Source organism: Pseudophryne corroboree, chromosome 11 (assembly GCF_028390025.1).
Source record: "Pseudophryne corroboree isolate aPseCor3 chromosome 11, aPseCor3.hap2, whole genome shotgun sequence".
NCBI lineage: Eukaryota > Metazoa > Chordata > Amphibia > Anura > Myobatrachidae > Pseudophryne > Pseudophryne corroboree.
The window spans coordinates 309689195-309710418 of record NC_086454.1 but is presented as its reverse complement, the minus strand read 5'-3'; the positions used below and the strand labels follow the sequence as shown (position 1 = coordinate 309710418).

General features: G+C 46.5%; 1 protein-coding gene across 2 annotated transcripts in view; it reads left to right on the top strand.

Moving 5' to 3' along the window:
- The window catches only part of LOC134969563 (FH1/FH2 domain-containing protein 1-like), a 190521-nt gene that overhangs the window by 69528 nt on the left and 99769 nt on the right, over positions 1 to 21224 (top strand). For both annotated transcript variants that reach the window (XM_063945597.1, XM_063945596.1), the window contains exon 2: positions 4639 to 4745. In XM_063945597.1, coding sequence (XP_063801667.1) covers positions 4639 to 4745 — 107 coding nt within the window. The remainder of the gene's footprint in view (positions 1 to 4638; positions 4746 to 21224) is intronic.

The window sequence follows — 21224 nt, the reverse complement described above, 5'->3', positions numbered from 1 at the left end:
GCCTTGGGGGTCGGTTGCCTGTGAGGGTTAGCTGCTCATTAATGTGGCTGTGAGGTTTTTGTGTGGTGGTGTTTGCCCGGGGGGGGGTAGCTGCACAGTAATGTGGTGGTGGGGTGGGGGGGGTTTCAGGTTTTTTTTGTTTGTTTGTGGTGGTTGAGAGGGCCGGTGGTATAGCTCCTACACTTTCATCCTGGCTCCTAAATTTTAGAAAAAATTGTCAAGCTCTGGCCTGTTGTGACTTGGCCAGAGTTTAGGTTGTCTAATGGATGATCCAGCTATGCAGCTAGAGGTGAGTCATTGACTGGCTATTGGTTTATGTATAAGCTAATGACTGGGAACACACATTAGACTCTCTGCAGTAGAAAACAGAAGAGTTTGTGCTACTCAGGCAGCAGTGCACTCACGTTTTATATTTGTTTATACTATGGCGTATATTATATATATATATAATATGTAAATGAGCTCAGCTCAGCATGTGTAACTGCCTGCACATCTGTGCTGCCTGCTCAGCTTTGAATATAATTGAGAACCAAGTGTAATGATACAGAGACATGGCTGAAGAGCACAGAAAGCAAAATAAATGTATGTAGTAAAAGTGGCAGGGGGGGCACGGGCAGCCAGAGGGGCTATTGGCTAATCTCACATTCCAATGCTGTCTCCGCTCAAGGGATTCTTTCATGAAATCCCTAATCGGTTCTGTAAAAAGAATAAAAAATTGGTAAGCATGCGCTCGGAGATTTCCTTGTTCAGTGTCTAAGGTCCTTCGCTGGGAATTGCCTGTCTGACTATAGGTCTCTGCTGCTTTTCCAATCCTTGGTTCCCCCCTCCCAGGTTTCATGCAAAGATTTCTTAATCTGCTAAAAGTGATAAATCATTTGCAAGAGGAACCCGTGACGTTCCCCAATATGATGAGCATTCCTCCTAATCCTTTCCATGGCTGGCTGCAGATCTGGGCCTCGCAGCTCTCCTCCACTATAAAACAATTATCAGTATTTGTTCAGCTTGAGCAGATTGAATTCATTTTCTGATGCTTGGCCAAGGCGCAGAGTGATGAAAAGACAAGAACTAAAATACCAGATCTGTGAAAAGGCACAAGAAATAAATACCGCTCTCCAGGCTCCTCTACGAATGCATGCACGTTTTTTTTTCCCTCTTGATCTGCAATGCCTTATGCTGGAATAACCCCCCCCCCCTTCCTTTTTGAGGTCTCCTCATTAACCTGATCACTATATTGGCCGCAGTTCTTGTGGTACATACACGGTAGCGGCTAACGGAATCACTGTTGCGGCATTGAGCTGCAGACGTGTGGCCTGAATAAAGTATTCGGCTTATAAAGTTGCCAGGCCTCCTCTGCTGCGTGTTCGTGACCGCTCCACTTTAAATAGTTTATTTTCTTTCTGGTTCCTCTGGGACTGTTCCTTTAGGAACTTTTGTGTTTTTTCTTTCTCCGCTACATGTTTTGCTGTATTTTTGCACCATGTCGGGTAGATTACGTAATGGAACAAAAGTCCTCATGAATATCGTTTCACTGACTGTCGGACTGCGCCAGGAGGGACAGTGGAAAAGTTGTGCAGCTTGTTGTAATGAATTCCGGTCAAGGTTGTGAGGCCTAATCCATGTTTGTACGCTATGGCCGATGTTCACGCAACTGAGCAATTATTGGCAAACTGCGCGCGTGCTGCGATCGCAGGGTGCACGCGCCAAGATACCTTTGATACTGCTCCTGGGCGCCAGCTTCACTTGCGATGTTTAGCAGTTCCGTAGCCTGAAAGTTTATGTGTAGGCATGTGTGGACAAACATGACTTAGGCCCTCTGTTATATGTTGTACCTGTGTACAGGTTGGGATCCGGTCTGAAGATCGACAGTGTTTAGGTCGACAGGGTCAGAAGGTTGACCTGTTCTAGGTCGACAGGTCAAAAGGTCGACATGAGTTTTTCACTTTTTTTTCTTATTTTTTTTTACTTTTTCATACTTGACGATCCACGTGGACTACGATTGGAACAGTAATCTGTGCCGAGCGAAGCACCTTGCACGGTGCACTATTTGGGGATCCCCGTCACTCTACGAAGAAAACGACACCAAAAACCCCCAAAAAACCTCATGTCAACCCTTTGACCTGTGGACCTAGAACATTTCGACCGTCTGACCATGTCGACCTAGTGACTGTCGACCTATAGTGGTTGACCTAAATATTGTCGACCTAGACACTGTCGATCTAATGATTCACACCCTACAGGTTATAGTTAAATATGAGCCAGTTCACTATAATTCTCTCTTATTTTTTCTTTTAAGTGACGCTCTCCCGCAGCGCAGTCATGTCATACCCCGTCCTTGTGACAGCTTGTTCCTAGATAGCAATGTTAGGCTGTAGTGCTGTGAGAGGTCATTACATCCGTTGTAAAATGAACAGGAGAGTTATACGAGAATGGCGGGGAAGGGGGGTGGGGTGGGGGGCCTGAAGAATAATGGGACAGGGAAGGGAAACAATGGCAACTCCTCAGAGTTCCGTCTTAATACAGGGCCTTATTCAGAGTTGTACGCAAATGTGATGTTTTCGCGGTTGAGTTGATTATTGGCCGACTGCGGAAGTATCTCACTCGCACTTCTGTACAGAATTCTGCTAATTGCTCAGTATGTATCTAGCCTATGTGACTTTACATACTGCCTACATCACTCTGCACATTTGTGTCCTGTTGCCAATATTACTCTCTTCTTCCGCGCTACAGAACCTTTGTAGCACCTTCTAAATAAAAGACAATAACAACAGGCTTGTCTGTACGGATTCAGTATAATTTACCGGCGGACGCGATGCCGGCTGTCAATATTTCGACAGCGACATCCGCCCACCAGAACGCCGGCAGCGGGGATAGCAAAAAGAGTCCCCTTGCGTGCTCGGTGTCTCTCTGCGCTCGCCACAGGATCTATTCCCACTGTATGGGTGTCGTGGACACCCACGAGTGGGAATAGTTCTGTTGCGCCGGGTTTCCAGCTGGCGGCATTGCTGGCTGTCAGGATTCCGGCGTCGGGATCACGACAGCCGGCAAATAAAACGCTTTCCCTTGGTACCATCATATAAACTAATTAATGTCCTATCACAAAGATATTTTCTGCATTCGTACCTTAATATTTACGCCAGGAAATGATTTGGAAAAAAAAGTAGTTTGGGCCTCTGGGAATCGGCTCAGGTCTAAGTGACAAGAGACTCAGCCAATCAGCTCTAATATGTAAATTAACAGTTAGGATATGATTGTCTGCTGCCTTTATCACCTTGCACATATCACTGGTTTATCACTTCCTTATGCCGTCTCCAGGTTAATACATCTGCCCCTCCGGATCTGGCTGCATCCAAATGTCTGACTCTTTGACCGAATGCTGCACATCCCTGTACTGGCTGTCCCTGATTCCTAAATAAATAAAACCGTATGATAAACCTGGTGAAAGCAATTACTGATTTCTCTTGCATTGCTCTGTACGGTATTGTGTGATGTGGTCGGATATGGTTTGGATACGGTCGTCATGTGGAAGTGGGCAGTAATATGTACTGTGAAATGGGAAACATAGATATATGCGTGTATTATCCGTCGCCACTTTCCTGGTTAGTAGGATGTTGCTAAATGGACAACATCAGGACTTCAGCGCAGCGTGGCTCGATCCCTGCCCCAAGTGACCGTACGTGTCCGTCGTCGCAGTCTGTACAGGCGATAGATATCCGTGCGCACATGGCAAGATGCAGTCCTCGTCTGATTGCACTTTCTAGCAGTCCCGGGTGACATCTGGAGGGTATGGAGCTGCATAATGGGGGTCATTCCGAGTTGATCGCTCGCTAGCAGTTTTTAGCAGCCGTGCAAACGCATAGTCGCCGCCCATGGGGGAGTGTATTTTCGCTTTGCAGGAGTGCGAACACCAGTGCAGCAGAGCGCCTACAAACACATTTTGTGCAGAACAAGACCAGCCCTGTAGTTATCCTGTGCAATGATTGCTGCGACGAGTGACACGGTAATAACGTCAGATACCCGCCCTGCAAACGCTTGGACACGTCTGCGTTTTTCCAAACACTCCCAGAAAACGGTCAGTTGACACCCAGAAACTCCCACTTCCTGTCAGTCTCCTTGCGTTCGGCTGTGCACTTGGAATCGTCGCTAGAACCAGTGCAAAACTACAAAGGACTCCGTACCCGTACGACGTGCGTGCGCATTGCGGTGCATACGCATGCGCAGATTAGCCATTTTTTTCACTGTTCGCTACACAGCCAACAACGGCAGCTAGCGATCAACTTGGAATGACCCCCAATGTGTAATCTGTAATAAGTGTAGAATTTTACACTGGCGTTTCCGTCCCTCCCAGGTTTAATCGCAGATTGCGGCTGATTCGTTGAGATGACGCGTCTTGTTGCTCCTCCATATCCAGTCACTAGTTTTAAGAGATGATGGATTGAGATACTGCTTTCTTCCATTCCTACCGCTGGTTCCCAGCCAGTCAGGTGCTAAACCTTGTGATCTTAGTCAGAGAAAATTAGCAAGTCAATGAGGAGTGACCTGTGTGCAGGTTAAACGTGTTGTGGGCAAGGTGACTCTTCCTGTACAGGATGGAAGCCATAGGACTTGTATGAAGGTTTAATTCTCTCTCTTTGCTTCTAGCTGGAAGACTGCACCCTCCAGTTATCTACCAATGGGAACTATCTGGATATAGACCTCTCCCTGGCCGAACAGCGGGACTGTCTGGAAGCCTTCTTTGAAGACATAAGGTACAGCCAGTTTTGTTATCTCTCTTCTAGAATCCTAAATGCCTGGTGATCACAGATCCTGTGGGATTATTACTATTATTACCAGTTATTTATATAGCGCACACATATTCCGCAGCGCTTTACAGAGAATATTTGGTCATTCACATCAGTCCCTGCCCCAGTGGAGCTTGCAATCTATATTCCCTACCACATGTACACACAGACACATTCACACTAGGGTTCATTTTTTTCCCCCGAACCAATTAACCTACCAAGTTTTTGGATTGTGGGAGGAAACCGGAGTACTTGGAGGAAACCCATGCAAGCATGGAGAGAACATACAAACTCCACACAGTTAGAGCCATGGTGGGAATCCAACCCGTGACCTCAGTGCTGTGAGGCAGTAATGCTAACCATTACACCATCTGTGCTGCCTTGGATTACAAGTCATGCTGCCTCTACTCCCTGTCCCGAAACATGAACATTACACCATCACTATTTCTGTGAAATGGAATAATCTAAATGGTAAAAGATAGTAAAACACTTTTGTGCACTATAGGGGGCGAGTGTTGGGCATGCAGAATAGACCCCCGTACAGAAAGGTGACAGGCTGCAGAGGGGAGGTTAGTACTATATACACATACAGTAACTATACAAGTGCCTGTAGCAAACAGTTACAGATAGGGCAGAGATTATGCGTAAAGTTAATTTTGTACATTCAAACCCCCTCCCCCCCCATACAAACCCCCAAAGAAAACATAACATTGGTGACTTTATTCTTTGAAGTGCAATGACTTAATTCTGCCTGCACCACGGTCTCTACTGAGAGTTATATATGCAGATAGTGGATTTAACCCATACACACACAGGTTTATGCATTATTTCCTTCCATTGCTGATCCTGCATGGTGTAACAGCGGCACAATGTATATAATCTCCTTCCTTCTATTGCTGATCTGGCACGGTGTAACAGCGGCACAATGTATATAATGTTCTATTGCTGATCCAGCATGGTGTAACAGCGGCACAATGTATATAATCTCCTTCATTCTATTGCTGATCTGGCATGGTGTAACAGCGGCACAATGTATATAATCTCCTTCCTTCTATTGCTGATCCAGCATGGTGTAACAGCGGCACAATGTATATAATCTCCTTCCTTCTATTGCTGATCTGGCATGGTGTAACAGCGGCACAATGTATATAATCTCCTTCCTTCTATTGCTGATCCGCTATGGTGTAACAGCGGCACAATGTATATAATCTCCTTCCTTCTATTGCTGATCCGCTATGGTGTAACAGCGGCACAATGTATATAATGTTCTATTGCTGATCCAGCATGGTGTAACAGCGGCACAATGTATATAATCTCCTTCCTTCTATTGCTGATCCAGCATGGTGTAACAGCGGCACAATGTATATAATCTCCTTCCTTCTATTGCTGATCTGGCATGGTGTAACAGCGGCACAATGTATATAATCTCCTTCCTTCTATTGCTGATCCGCTATGGTGTAACAGCGGCACAATGTATATAATCTCCTTCCTTCTATTGCTGATCCGCTATGGTGTAACAGCGGCACAATGTATATAATGTTCTATTGCTGATCCAGCATGGTGTAACAGCGGCACAATGTATATAATCTCCTTCCTTCTATTGCTGATCCGCTATGGTGTAACAGCGGCACAATGTATATAATCTCCTTCCTTCTATTGCTGATCCGCTATGGTGTAACAGCGGCACAATGTATATACCGTATTTGCCGGCGTATAAGACGACTTTTTCCCCCTGAAAAACCTGCCTCCAAGAGGGGGGTCGTCTTATACACCGGGTGTCGTCTTATACGCCGGGCGGGAAGTCGCCCGGCGTGGGAAGTCGCGAAACAGGGGCGTAAGGGGGCGTGGCCTCGCGGGCGGACCCCCGTTTTCAGCAATGGTGGTTGAGAAGATGATGTTGGCTGCCTCTATCTGTACGGTGAGTGTACGGGTGAAGCTGTGTGACGTCCGGCTCCTACACAGGGACAGGAGCCGGGTGCTGCACGTATTGTTACAGTGCAGCACCCGGCTCATGTCACTGAGCAGGAGCCGACATTCAGCAGTGTCAGGCGGACATCGGCAGCACTTACAGTATAAGAGAGTTGGTATGCATAAGAAGGGGGGGGGGCAGCGGCTAAGGCAGGGTGGACAGCGGCAGCACTGCAGGGAAGCTGCAGGTGAGGGGGGCTTAATACTGGTACTGGTACTACAGGGCATTCCAGACAGCTGCTAGTGACAGGGAGACGGCAGGGACCAATCCAATCAGGCTTTGTATACAGCCAACCACAGTACTGCACCATTGTACAGTACAGTATAGCATAGCAAAATGTCCAGCAGTCAAACCCCTATCAACCCTATCATGGCAACAGCAAAAAGAGTATATAACAAACTCTATATTTTGAGTGGAAATGTTGGGGGGTCGTCTTATACGCCCAGTCGTCTTATACGCCGGCAAATACGGTAATCTCCTTCCTTCTATTGCTGATCTGGCACGGTGTAACAGCGGCACAATGTATATAATCTATTGCTGATCCAGCATGGTGTAACAGCGGCACAATGTATATAATCTCCTTCCTTCTATTGCTGATCTGGCACGGTGTAACAGCGGCACAATGTATATAATCTATTGCTGATCCAGCATGGTGTAACAGCGGCACAATGTATATAATCTCCTTCATTCTATTGCTGATCTGGCATGGTGTAACAGCGGCACAATGTATATAATCTCCTTCCCTCTATTACTGATCCGCTATGGTGTAACAGCGGCACAATGTATATAATCTCCTTCCTTCTATTGCTGATCCAGCATGGTGTAACAGCGGCACAATGTATATAATGTTCTATTGCTGATCCAGCATGGTGTAACAGCGGTACAATGTATATTATCTCCTTCCTTCTATTGCTGATCTGGCACGGTGTAACAGCGGCACAATGTATATAATGTTCTATTGCTGATCCAGCATGGTGTAACAGCGGCACAATGTATATAATCTCCTTCCTTCTATTGCTGATCTGGCACGGTGTAACAGCGGCACAATGTATATAATCTCCTTCTATTGCTGATCTGGCACAGTGTAACAGCGGCACAATGTATATAATCTCCTTCTATTGCTGATCTGGCACGGTGTAACCGCGGCACAATGTATATAATCTCCTTCCTTCTATTGCTGATCCAGCATGGTGTAACAGCGGCACAATGTATATAATCTCCTTCCTTCTATTGCTGATCTGGCACGGTGTAACAGCGGCACAATGTATATAATCCTATTCCTTCTATTGCTGATCTGGCACGGTGTGACAGCGGCACAATGTATATAATCTCCTTCCTTCTATTGCTGATCTGGCACTGTGTAACAGCGGCACAATGTATATAATCTTATTTCTTCTTTCTCTTACGTCCTAGAGGATGCTGGGGTCCACATTAGTACCGTGGGGTATAGACGGGTCCACTAGGAGCCACTGGCACTTTAGGAGTTTGAGAGTGTGGGCTGTCTCCTCCCTCTATGCCCCTCCTACCAGACTCAGTTTAGATAATGTGCCCGGAGGAGCCAGTCACAGTTAGGGGAGTTCCATAGGAGTTTTTCTAGTTTTATTGTTTTTATAGGTACAGGGAGGCTGCTGGCAGCAGCCTCCCTGCTTCATGGGACATAGGGGGGGGTGGAGTAGTGTCCAACCCTCTGAGGTTAATGGCCACTATCTCCGCTGACAGGACACTGAGCTCCTGAGGGGATTGAACATTCGCCGCCACAGGGGATCGCTCACCCCAGCAGCATGCCGCCACCCCCTTACAGAGCCAGACGACTTCAGTGGCGAGTTAGTCACCGGCTCCCCTGGCTAGCAGGGAGCCGGTGTGAAGATGGCGGCAACAGGGTAGGGGGCACAGTATTAACTGCGCTCCGGGGCTCAGCCGTACATGGTGCGGCGCTGTGAGGGGCGCCCTGAGCCAGCGCCTACACTGTCCAGTAAGCCTGTCAGGGTCCCAGGATCGCTGCCAGCACAATTCCTCAGGCCAGTATAAACTACAGGAGAGCGGGAAGCAGCGCCACGAAAGGGGGCGGAGCTTCTCCTCAGAGTGGACCCAGAAGCGTTCAACGCCATTTTCCTGCCTGCAGAAGCGCTGACAGGGAGAGCTGTTCCTCCAAGTCAACTCCAGCTATCTTGTATGGTACCAGGGGGTTGTAGAAGGGGGGGAGGCTGTATATATGTACTGTGTAGCCTATTAAGGTGCACAGTTAGCGCTGGGTAGGGGCTTCCCTATATCTTAAAGTGCTGTGTGTGGGTTGTCTCCAGTCTCTGTCTCTCTTGGCATTCTTAGGAAGGAAACTCTGTCTCCCCTTTCCGTGTGTGTGTGCAGTGTTTGTTGTCTCCAGAAAGCCATGTCTAGGGACTCTGTGTCATATGCTGCATAGGATAATTCCTCTCAGGATGATCCCATTCCATGTAATCAGGATTGCACTGTTTTAGCGCAGGTCCCTGCAAGGGAGCCTGAGTGGTTAGCCTCTCTTAAAGGTATGATTCCCCAGATTTCTACTAGGGTTGCACAGAATGAGATTGCAACTCCCGTTTTACAGAACTCTATTGCAGTTTGGTCCAGTTCTGTTACTTCAGGGCCCCCTAACGTACACTCTCAAAAACGTGCTCTTGCCCAGATTATGCAAGATGACACGGATACCGATTCTGACACGGCAGACTGTGAGAGGGATGTGCTGCGGGGGGCGGCATCTCTTGCAGAAGGGGTGCAGTTGATGATTGAGGCCATTAGAGATGTGTTGAATATTGCTGATACAACACCTGAGCAGGTTGAGGAGGCTTACATCACTGACAATAAGAAAGCCTTGCTAACCTTCCCTGCGTCTAAAGAATGAAACGCTATATCTGAAAAATCATGGGATAACCCGGAGAAAAAATTCCAGATTCCTAGAAAGGTTCTGGTTGCTTTTCCTTTTCCTGAGGAAGATGGGAAGAAATGGGAAAACCCACCCATAGTTGAGCCATCTGTTTCCAGACTCTCAAAAAAGGTGGTTTTACCTGTTCCAGGATCTACCGCATTAAAAGAACTGGCTGATCGCAAAATTGACACTACGCTCAAATCCATATACATAGCTTCATGGGCGATATTACGTCCTACTGTTGCCTGTGCATGGATTTCTAAAGCTATAGTACAGTGGGCAGGCACATTACTTGAAGATTCGGATACGATGGATAAAAGTGACGTTGAATTGTTTTTACGTAACATACAGGATTCTGCAGGATTTATGGTGGAATCCATGAAAGACCTGGGTTCGATGGCTACACGGATATCTTCCATGTCTGTCTCAGCTCGCAGAGGACTTTGGCTGCGCCAGTGGTCTGCCGACGCGGAGCCAGGAGAGGTGTGGAGAACCTACCCTACACAGGTCAGGCTCTCTTTGGGGAAGCGTTGGATGTGTGGATTTCCACGGCAACCGCGGGTAAGTCACCTTTTCTTCCCTCAGCTGCTCCTGCTACGAAGATACCTTTTTCTTCAACTGCGTCACAGTCCTTTCGGACTGCCAAATCCAGAAAGACCAAGCCGTCTAACACCTTCTTTAGAGGAGGTCGGGCAAAATCCGAAAAACCTGCTACTGCGGGTTGCCTGGAACAGAAACCTGCTTCAGGTACATCAAAATCCTCAGCATGACGGTGGACCGCGCTGCCTGGAGGTCGGGCCATTGGGGGCGAGGCACAGACGATTCAGCCACGTCTGGGTGTCGTCCGTCCTGGATCCTTGGGTGCAGGATATTGTGTCCCAGGGGTACAGGATGGAGTTTCAAGAACTCCCGCCTCACCGGTTCTTCAAATCAGGCTTGCCAGCTTTGCTGTCTGACAGGGCTGTGCTACAGGAAGCCATCCAAAAGTTGGTAGAGTCACAGGTCATTGTACCAGTTCCACCTCATCTGCAAAACAAAGGTTTTTATTCGAACCTTTTTGTGGTACCGAAACCGGATTGTTCGGTCAGGCCCATTTTGAACTTGAAATCGCTAAACCTCTTTCTGAGGGAGTTCAAGTTCAAAATGGAATCTCTGAGGGCGGTGATCTCAGGTCTGGAGGAGGGGGAATTCCTGGTATCCCTGGATATCAAGGATGCGTACCTCCACATTCCGATTTGGCCGCCGCATCAGGCTTTTCTCAGATTCGCGCTGTTAGATAAGTCCCAGGCACTGACATTCGAACTCTCCATGGCACCGAGGGTGTTCACCAAGGTGATGGCGGAGATGATGGTTCTCCTCCGCAGGCAGGGAGTGAACATAATCCCATATCTGGACGATCTACTAATAAAGGCATCGTCCAGGGAGACGCTGTTGCAGTCCATTGTTTTCACGATTCATATGCTCAGGAACACGGTTGGATGCTGAATCTTCCAAACTCACATTTGGAGTCGACCAGGAGGTTGTCTTTTCTGGGATCTTAACGTGGTGCTGCAGTTTCTCCAATCGGGTGTGTTCGAGCCTCTACAGGAGGTTGAGGTCAAGTTTATCACATGGAAGGCTGTCACTTTGTTGGCCTTAGCGTCTGCTAGACGTGTGTCGGAACTGGGGGCTTTGTCTTGTAAGAGCCCCTACTTGATCTTCCATGAAGATAGAGCTGAGCTCTGGACACGTCAGCAGTTCCTTCCGAAGGTTGTGTCTGCATTTCATATTAACCAACCAACCTATTGTGGTGCCAGTTGCTACTGACTCTTCAATTTCATCAAAGTCCTTGGATGTTGTAAGGGCTCTGAAAATCTATGTGAAGAGGACTACTCGTCACAGAAAATTGGACTCTGTTTGTCCTGTATGATCCCAAGAAACTTAGGTGTCCTGCTTCTAAGCAGACGATCTCTTGCTGGATCAGGTTCACTATCCAGCATGCGTATTCTACGGCAGGATTGCCGTGTTCTACGTCTATTAAGGCCCACTCTGCTCGTAAGGTGGGTTCTTCCTGGGCGGCTGCCCGGGGTGTCTCGGCTTTACAGCTTTGCCGAGCGGCTACTTGGTCTGGGTCGAACACGTTTGCAAAGTTCTACAAGTTCGATACCTTGGCCGCTGAGGACCTGAAGTTTGGTGAGTCAGTTCTGTAGGAGCCTCCGCGCTCTCCCTCCCATTCTGGGAGCCTTGGTACATCCCCATGGTACTAATGTGGACCCCAGCATCCTCTATGACGTAAGAGAAAATAGGATGTTAATTACCTACCAGTAAATCCTTTTCTGGTACTCCGTAGAGGATGCTGGGCGCCCGCCCAGCGCTTCATGATCCTGCAGTGGTTACTATGTTCAGTACTGCTTAGTTCTTGATTTAGTACTGTTTTGTTACTTGGTAAGTAATATTGTTCAGCCGTTGCTGATGTTTTAAGCTAGTTAGCTTGGTTTGCCTTGTGTGTGAGCTGGTGTGAATCTCGCCACTATCTGTGTAAAATCCTTCTCTCGAAGTTGTCCGTCTCCTCGGGCACAGTTTCTAGACTGAGTCTGGTAGGAGGGGCACAGAGGGAGGAGCCAGCCCACACTCTCAAACTCCTAAAGTGCCAGCGGCTCCTAGTGGACCCGTCTATACCCCATGTTACTAATGTGGACCCCAGCATCCTCTACGGACTACGAGAAAAGGATTTACCGGTAGGTAATTAAAATCCTATTATTGCTGATCTGGCACGGTGCAACAGCGTCACAATGTATATAAGCACCTTCCTTCTATTGCTGATCTGGCACGGTGTAACAGCGGCACAATGTATATAATCTCCTTCCTTCTATTGCTGATCCAGCATGGTGTAACAGCGGCACAATGTATATAATCTCCTTCCTTCTATTGCTGATCCAGCATGGTGTAACAGCGGCACAATGTATATAATCTCCTTCCTTCTATTGCTGATCTGGCACGGTGTAACCACGTCACAATGTATATAATCTCCTTCCTTCTATTGCTGATCTGGCACGGTGTAACAGCGTCACAATGTATATAATCTTATTCCTTCTATTGCTGATCTGGCACGGTGTAACAGCGGCACAATGTATATAATCTCCTTCCTTCTATTGCTGATCTGGCACGGTGTAACCGCGTCACAATGTATATAATCTTATTCCTTCTATTGCTGATCTGGCACAGTGTATATAATCTCCTTCCTTCTATTGCTGATCTGGCACGGTGTAACAGCGGCACAATGTATATAATCTCCTTCCTTCTATTGCTGATCTGGCACGGTGTAACAGCGGCACAATGTATATAATCTTTCTATTGCTGATCTGGCACGGTGTAACCGCGTCACAATGTATATAATCTTAGTCCATCTATTGCTGATCTGGCACGGTGTAACAGCGGCACAATGTATATAATCTTCCTTCTATTGCTGATCTGGCACGGTGTAACAGCGGCACAATGTATGTAATCTCCTTCCTTCTATTGCTGATCTGGCATGGTGTAACAGCGTCACAATGTATATAATTGCATTCCTTCTATTGCTGATCTGGCATGGTGTAACAGCGGCACAATGTATATAATCTTGTTCTATTGCTGATCTGGCATGGTGTAACAGCGGCACAATGTATATAATTGCATTCCTTCTATTGCTGATCCGGCATGGTGTAACAGCGGCACAATGTATATAATTGCATTCCTTCTATTGCTGATCCGGCATGGTGTAACAGCGGCACAATGTATATAATCTTGTTCTATTGCTGATCTGGCACGGTGTAACTACGGCACAATGTATATAATCTTTTCTCTAACGTCCTAAGTGGATGCTGGGGACTCCGTCAGGACCATGGGGAATAGCGGCTCCGCAGGAGACAGGGCACAAAAATAAAGCTTTAGGATTAGGTGGTGTGTACTGGCTCCTCCCCCCATGACCCTCCTCCAAGCCTCAGTTAGGTTTTTGTGCCCGTCCGAGCAGGGTGCAATCTAGGTGGCTCTCCTAAAGAGCTGCTTAGAAAAAGTTTTTAGGTTTTTTATTTTCAGTGAGTCCTGCTGGCAACAGGCTCACTGCATCGAGGGACTTAGGGGAGAGAATTTCAACTCACTTGCGTGCAGGATGGATTGGATTCTTAGGCTACTGGACACCATTAGCTCCAGAGGGAGTCGGAACACAGGTCTCACCCTGGGGTTCGTCCCGGAGCCGCGCCGCCGACCCCCCTTACAGATGCTGAAGATTGAAGGTCCGGAAACAGGCGGCAGAAGGCTCTTCAGTCTTCATGAAGGTAGCGCACAGCACTGCAGCTGTGCGCCATTGTTGTCACACACTTCACACCAAGCGGTCACGGAGGGTGCAGGGCGCTGCTGGGGGCGCCCTGGGCAGCAATATTTAATACCTTTATGGCAAAAGAATACATCACATATAGCCATTGAGGCTATATGTATGTATTTAACCCATGCCAGATATCTAAAACTCCGGGAGAAAAGCCCGCCGAAATAGGGGGCGGGGCTTATTCTCCTCAGCACACAGCGCCATTTTCCTGCTCAGCTCCGCTGTGAGGAAGGCTCCCAGGACTCTCCCCTGCACTGCACTACAGAAACAGGGTAAAACAGAGAGGGGGGGCATTTTTTGGCGATATTTTGATATATTTAAGCTGCTATAAGGAACAACACTTATATAAGGTTGTTCCCATATATATTATAGCGCTTGGGTGTGTGCTGGCAAACTCTCCCTCTGTCTCCCCAAAGGGCTAGTGGGGTCCTGTCTTCGATAAGAGCATTCCCTGTGTGTCTGCTGTGTGTCGGTACGTGTGTGTCGACATGTATGAGGACGATGTTGGTGTGGAGGCAGAGCAATTGCCGATAATGGTGATGTCACCCCCCAGGGAGTCGACACCGGAATGGATGGCTTTGTTTATGGAATTACGTGATAATGTCAGCACATTACAAAAATCAGTTGACGACATGAGACGGCCGGCAAACCAGTTAGTACCTGCCCAGGCGTCTCAGACACCGTCAGGGGCTGTAAAGCGCCCTTTACCTCAGTCGGTCGACACAGACCCAGACACAGACACTGAATCTAGTGTCGACGGTGATGAAACAAACGTATTTTCAAGTAGGGCCACACGTTATATGATCACGGCAATGAAGGAGGCTTTGCATATCTCTGATACTGCAAGTACCACAAAAAGGGGTATTATGTGGGGGGTGAAAAAACTACCTGTAGTTTTTCCTGAATCAGAGGAATTAAATGATGTATGTGATGAAGCGTGGGTTAACCCAGATAGAAAAGTGCTAATTTCAAAAAAGTTATTAGCATTATACCCTTTCCCGCCAGAGGTTAGGGCGCGCTGGGAAACACCCCCTAGGGTGGATAAGGCGCTCACACGCTTATCAAAACAAGTGGCGTTACCGTCTCCTGATACGGCCGCCCTCAGGGATCCAGCTGATAGGAGACTGGAAACTACCCTAAAAAGTATATACACACATACTGGTGTTATACTGCGACCAGCCATCGCCTCAGCCTGGATGTGCAGTGCTGGGGTCGTCTGGTTGGATTCCCTGACTGAAAATATTGATACCCTGGATAGGGACAGTATTTTATTGACTATAGAGCAATTAAAGGATGCTTTCCTTTATATGCGAGATGCTCAGAGAGATATTTGCACTCTGGCATCGAGAGTAAATGCGATGTCCATATCTGCCAGAAGGAGTTTTTTTGTTTTTTTTTTTCAAATGTGTTTATTAAGTTTTCACAAGGTTTTTCATATAACAAAGTTTCGCAGTGTTGTACATGATAGACTTATAAAAGATAGAGTCATGAACATAAGTTCGTCATCTCTTAAAAGCAAGACACAGTCAAACTGGATAATATTTCGTCAGGGAGCTGATGGAGGAATCATCTAGAGGTAGATTTAGTCCCTTAAGAAATAAGACATTTTAGATGAATCGCTATAATTGGTGAGTTTGAAGCTTGACATCTAAGCCTGGGTGATGTTCTACAACACAGTTAGGTAGTCTCATAATATATTCATAAACCTCAGAAACATACAGGGTGTAAATATAGACAATTTTAACAAAGGGGGTGTAAGGGGGAAGGGGAGAGAGAAAAAAGGGGGGGGGATGGGATTAACTAGGGGTGCTGCCTATATTCCTGAGAAGTATAGCGTATAAGAACCATTCCTATAGGTGAGTATAGCCTATCCCATAAGAGTCAGCATACCTCTCTTCTTGATTGATTATTAAATTGAGCCTGGCTAGGGGTGTCAGTAAATCTCAGCTCACCATGGAGAAAAGCGGAAAACAGTAGCTGGAGTGAGGTGTTTCCCTATCATTACCTCACCATATCTTGGGGTTTTCCCTTTGGGTAGATTCTATATATAAGCCCCATTTCTTGTGAAATCCTACTGACCCATTACAATAATCAGACAGTACGTCATACCTGTCGAATGCCATATATTTCTCAAGTAAGTTAATCACTTCCCTCAATGAAGGAGACCTATGTTTAATCCAAGAGTTTAGGATGATTTTTTTAGCTACAGTGACTATCATAGTCAAAATAGGAATGAGTTGTCGTCTCCGAGTACCGAGATCCCAAACGTCAAAGTTGGCAAATAAAAGTGGGAGGGGATGTAATGTCAATTGCATGGTGAAAATGGCATTGAGATGGTGTAGTACCTTATACCAGAATTTCTTCACATGACCACATGTCCAGAAGTTGTGTATGAACGTCGCTGATGAAATCCTGCACTTTGGGCAGTTACCACTTTCTTCCGGCACATAATGGCTGCGTTGCCCCTGAGAAATGTATGCCCTGTGTGTGGTTTTCACATGAACCTCCTGGAGTACCGAGGATCGTACTGTCTTTAGCACTGAGTGATAATGTTTAAGTATAGTGTCATCTTGTATGTCTGTGGGAAAATCTGTTGTCCAGGGCCTCTCAATTTGTTTCCATGTGGGATCCTTATTAAGTTTTAATAAAGTTTCATAAGTGATCCTTGGTTTATATTTATTTAATGTACATTTAAGGAAAATGTGCTCCAATGGGTCTAAAGGTGAATGTTGTTTAGGTAGGGTAGGGAGGGTGAGAGCATAGTGTGTTAGTTGGGCATAAGCATAGTAATCCGCAGGTGTGATACCGTAAGTAGCCTGTAGTCGCACGAATGGGATAATGTGACCGCCTGGGTCGAACACCTGGGATATAGCTTTCAGGCCTTTTTGTCGAAAACGTTGAAAGGCAGCGTTTTCGATGCCCGGGCTAAATATAGGGTTGCCCCCCATTGGTAGCCACTGGGAATAACTGGGGTCCCTACCAAGCGAGGTGTGTATAGTATGCCAGGCTGAGTGAGTATCTCTGAGAAAAACATGGTTGTAAATCCGTTTGTCTATGGCCGATTTGGGAACATGTAATAAGGCCCCTGGGGATAATGGAGTAAACAAGGCGCATTCCACTTCATAATTTGTGTATTGACTGCGTTCTAGTAGCCAATCCATGGCATATCGGAAGTGTATGGCTTGAGTGTACAATGATAGGTCAGGGAAACCCAACCCGCCATCCTTTTTGGAGAGACACATTTTTTTGAGAGCTATCTTCGGTTTTTTAGATTGCCAGATAAACTTCGTACAGGCACTATTGAGGGACTTAATGTCTGCCTTAGTTATTTTGATAGGTAAAAGCTGCATAATATAGGTTAGTTTTGGGAGAAGGATGGATTTTATAACTTCCACTCTACCTAATAGGGATAGAGGTAAATCATGCCACTGTTTGAGATACTTTTCTAGTGACGACAGGATCGGGTGGAAATTCAGCTTATAAAGGTTCGCAAGGGTATGTGGGATCTGGATGCCTAAATATTTAATATGGGAGACGGCTAGTTTGATCGATGATATATCGTCCGTTTGAGGTAAACTAGGTGGCGGGCCCCTTAAAACTAATAATTCAGATTTGTTAATATTTATTTTGTAACCCGAAAAGGAGCTAAATTTGGATATGATCGAGATGGCTGTAGGGATTGAATGCTCTGGGTGTGATAGAAAGAGCAGCATATCGTCCGCAAAAAGCGATAGTCTAAGATCAGCCGAGCCTATCGATATGCCTTGGTAGAGGGGGGATTGTCTCAAGGCGACTGCTAGGGGTTCTAATGCAATCGCAAATAGTAAGGGGGATAGGGGACATCCCTGTCTAGTGCCCCTCAAAATGGGGAAAGGGCCGGATAGAGTGCCATTACATAGTATGTTTGATGCTGAGTCTGTATATAAGGTTTGGAGGAAGTGTGTAAATTGTATTGGGAAGCCAAATTTGGAGAGGGAACGGAATAGGTGATCCCAGTGTACCATGTCAAAAGCTTTCTCTGCATCAAGAGACAGTATTGCCCTCCCTGAGTTTGACATGGCACCCTGGGAATCACTCACCGCAGCCAAAACCTTCCTGATATTGGTAACTGGATTCCTACCTTGGATAAAGCCCGTCTGGTCGGTGTGTATTAGGGTCGGTAAAAGGGGTTTCAATCTATCTGCTAAGATCTTGGTCATGATTTTATAATCTAAATTGAGGAGTGAGATAGGACGGTAGGAACCTGGATCAGAGAGGTCCCTTCCTGGTTTCGGCAGTAGTCTTAAGAGTGCTCTGTTAAAATAGATGGGAAGTGCGTTAGTGAAGAGAATTGTGTTATAAACTTTAGTCAAAATTGGTACAATGTGATCTGCCAGTAATTTGTAGTAATCCGCCGTGAGGCCATCTGGGCCTGGCGCTTTTCCCCTTTTAAGATGTGCTATACCGTCCCTTACTTCTTGCTGTGATATCTCAGAAATCAGGGTTAGGCTTTTATCTGTAGTCAACTGTGGCAGTGCTAGGTTTTCCCAAAACTCAGTTTCCTGGACTGTGTCAGAGTACGGGGCCGAGTATAGTTTTTGATAATAGTCAAGTAATACTTGCGCTATCTGTGCATTATCCGTGGTAAGACCACCATTAGTTGTTTTTAGCGGATGGATTATGGGGGGGGGGCGGGTACCCTGGAGCATGTTTGATAGGAGCTTGCCCGACTTATTTCCAAATTTGTGGAATTTAGCATCTCTGGAAAAGGAGTAAGACATCTCCATCTTAATGAATACCTGTTCATGAATTAATTTGGCCTTTTGATAAGCGGATCTATTTTGTGGGGTGGGTTTGGCTGCAAATGAGAGGAACGTCCTAGAGATCAGATCGTGTGCTTCTAAATATTGTTTAGTTAATTGCTTTTTAATTGTAGAAGAGTGTGAGATAATCTCACCCCTTATAGTAGCTTTGGAAGCCTGCCAGAAGATGATGGGGTGTGTTTGTTTAGTGTCTGCGTTATGTGTGTCATAAGTAGCCCATGCATCTAGAACCGCCTGCTTCAGCTTGGAGGAGGTTGCCAAAGTGGATGGGCATCTCCAGTTGATATAGCTGCCCTTATCCCGTGAGAGTTGGATTTGAATCCAGATCAATGCGTGATCTGATAAATGTATTGGCTCCATATCAGCTATGAGCGTGGTTGGTAAGAGTTTGGTGGAAACTAATATATAGTCAATACGTGACATTGTATGCTTGGCAGCAGATAGGCATGTAAAATTTCTATCCGTGGGGTGTAATATACGCCACAGATCTAGTAGTAGCAGTTGTCGTGCTAATTCTGGGACCCCCAGAGTGGGCAGTTTTCTTCTGCCAGTGCGCGGTTGTTGTCTATCTAGGTGTATGTTTGAGATCAGGTTAAAGTCACCTCCTAGCAAAACAAACATATGTAGACGTGGAGTTAGGATGGTTATGATGTGTTCGAAAAACTTTCTTTCATAAATATTAGGAGCGTATACATTCATGCAATAGAATAGCTGATGTTCAATCTTTAAAGTGCAAGAGACATATCTGCCAAGGGGGTCCGAAATTACATCAGACACCTCCACAGGGAAGTGTCGTCTCGCCAGTATAGCCACCCCTCTTGCTTTGGAATTATAGGAGGCCGAGGCGAGCACCACCCATCCTAGCATATTTAGTTTCAGGGTTTCAGGTGGGGTAAGGTGGGTTTCCTGTATATATACTAGGTCAAAGCGTAATTTACGGAGATAGATTAAAATGCGCTTCCGTTTTTGGGGCGAGTTTATGCCACCTACATTCCAGCAGCCTAGTTTAAGTGTCTGTGTCATCTAGAAAAAGGAGTGACGTGACATAACCCCACAGGCAGTATTCTAAGGACATTTTCAGGCAGCATAAGAGGTGTGGGAGGGGGAGGTGGTGGGGGGGGGGAGGCTAACTGGGGACGAAAGAAAAAAAAAAAAAAAAAACCAACTAACAAACCTACATATAAGCATTCCTAATGAGGAATTCTCCTCAACAAACTGTTAGAAGATAAGATCCGTGCTCCTATACCGGAAGCACTATATCATGTGCACTCCTACGCCGGGGCGCCTCACGTGAACATCATGTGGAGCCTGCCAGCTTAATGCACTGGGCTCCTAATTAGAGCCTTAGGTCATAGAGGGGGGTGGTGGGGTAGGGGAGGGGGGGAGATAAGCGAAGTGCACATCAGGCAATATAGCTTAGCACGATAAGCATTAATAATTGCACAGATAACAAAAATCTAATGTTAGATCAGTGGAAAGAAGACAACTCATAATCATACATTTCATTCACATTCAGACATGTGTGATCTTGAGCGAGCATTCTCAGCATATTCCTGGAGATAAGCCTTTGCGTCAGCTGGGCTTAGGAAGTCCAAGAAGGATGACCCATCATAGATACGCAGGCGTGCCGGGTAAAGAAGTGCAAATTTACATCCGTCCTGCACTAGTTGTGAGCAGATAGGAGCGAAATCCTTTCTCGCCTTGGATAACTCCGCAGAGTAGTCCTGGAAAATGAGAATCTTGTTTCCATTCCATATCAGATCTCTGCATCTGCGTGATGCTGTCCAGAGCAATTCTTTATGTAGATAATTAAGGCTTTTAAAAATAACAGCGTGTGGACGCGCTCCCTCTTGTTGGCGCTGCGGCCCCAGTCTGTGTGCTCTTTCTATTATTAAATCCTGGCATCTGTCAGCTACTTTGAGCAAGGATGGCAAGGTGATTCGGATAAAATCAAAGAGCGCTTGACCTTTGACCTCCTCAGGTAGACCTACAATTCTTAGATTTTGCCTGCGTGAACGATTCTCCAAATCCTGTACCTTATTGTGCAGCTGATGTATTTCATTTTCCTGTGCAGAGACTCGTTGTTTTAAAGAGCTGACGTCTGCAAAATTCTCCCCCAATCTATGTTCGGTATCTAGAACTCTCTGTGAGAGTGATGCCAGTTGCTGATTAATTTGAGCAGTCTGTGCTTTCAGAAGGGGATCAATAGCCAGTCTAACTGCCTGCACCATTTCCCCATAAGTAACAGGACGGTCCATATGTGGGATCACCCTGTCTGTTGTATCTGATAATGTAGGGGAGCGGGGGGGAGACTCACCCTCTGAGAAGTGCTGTGCTTCGATCCCGGGAGAGCGGACACGCTGAGGCAGGATGGCAGGAGAGGAGCACGCTGTGACTGTCCTGGCGTCCGGCGCCATCTTGGAATCTGCCCGGCGCT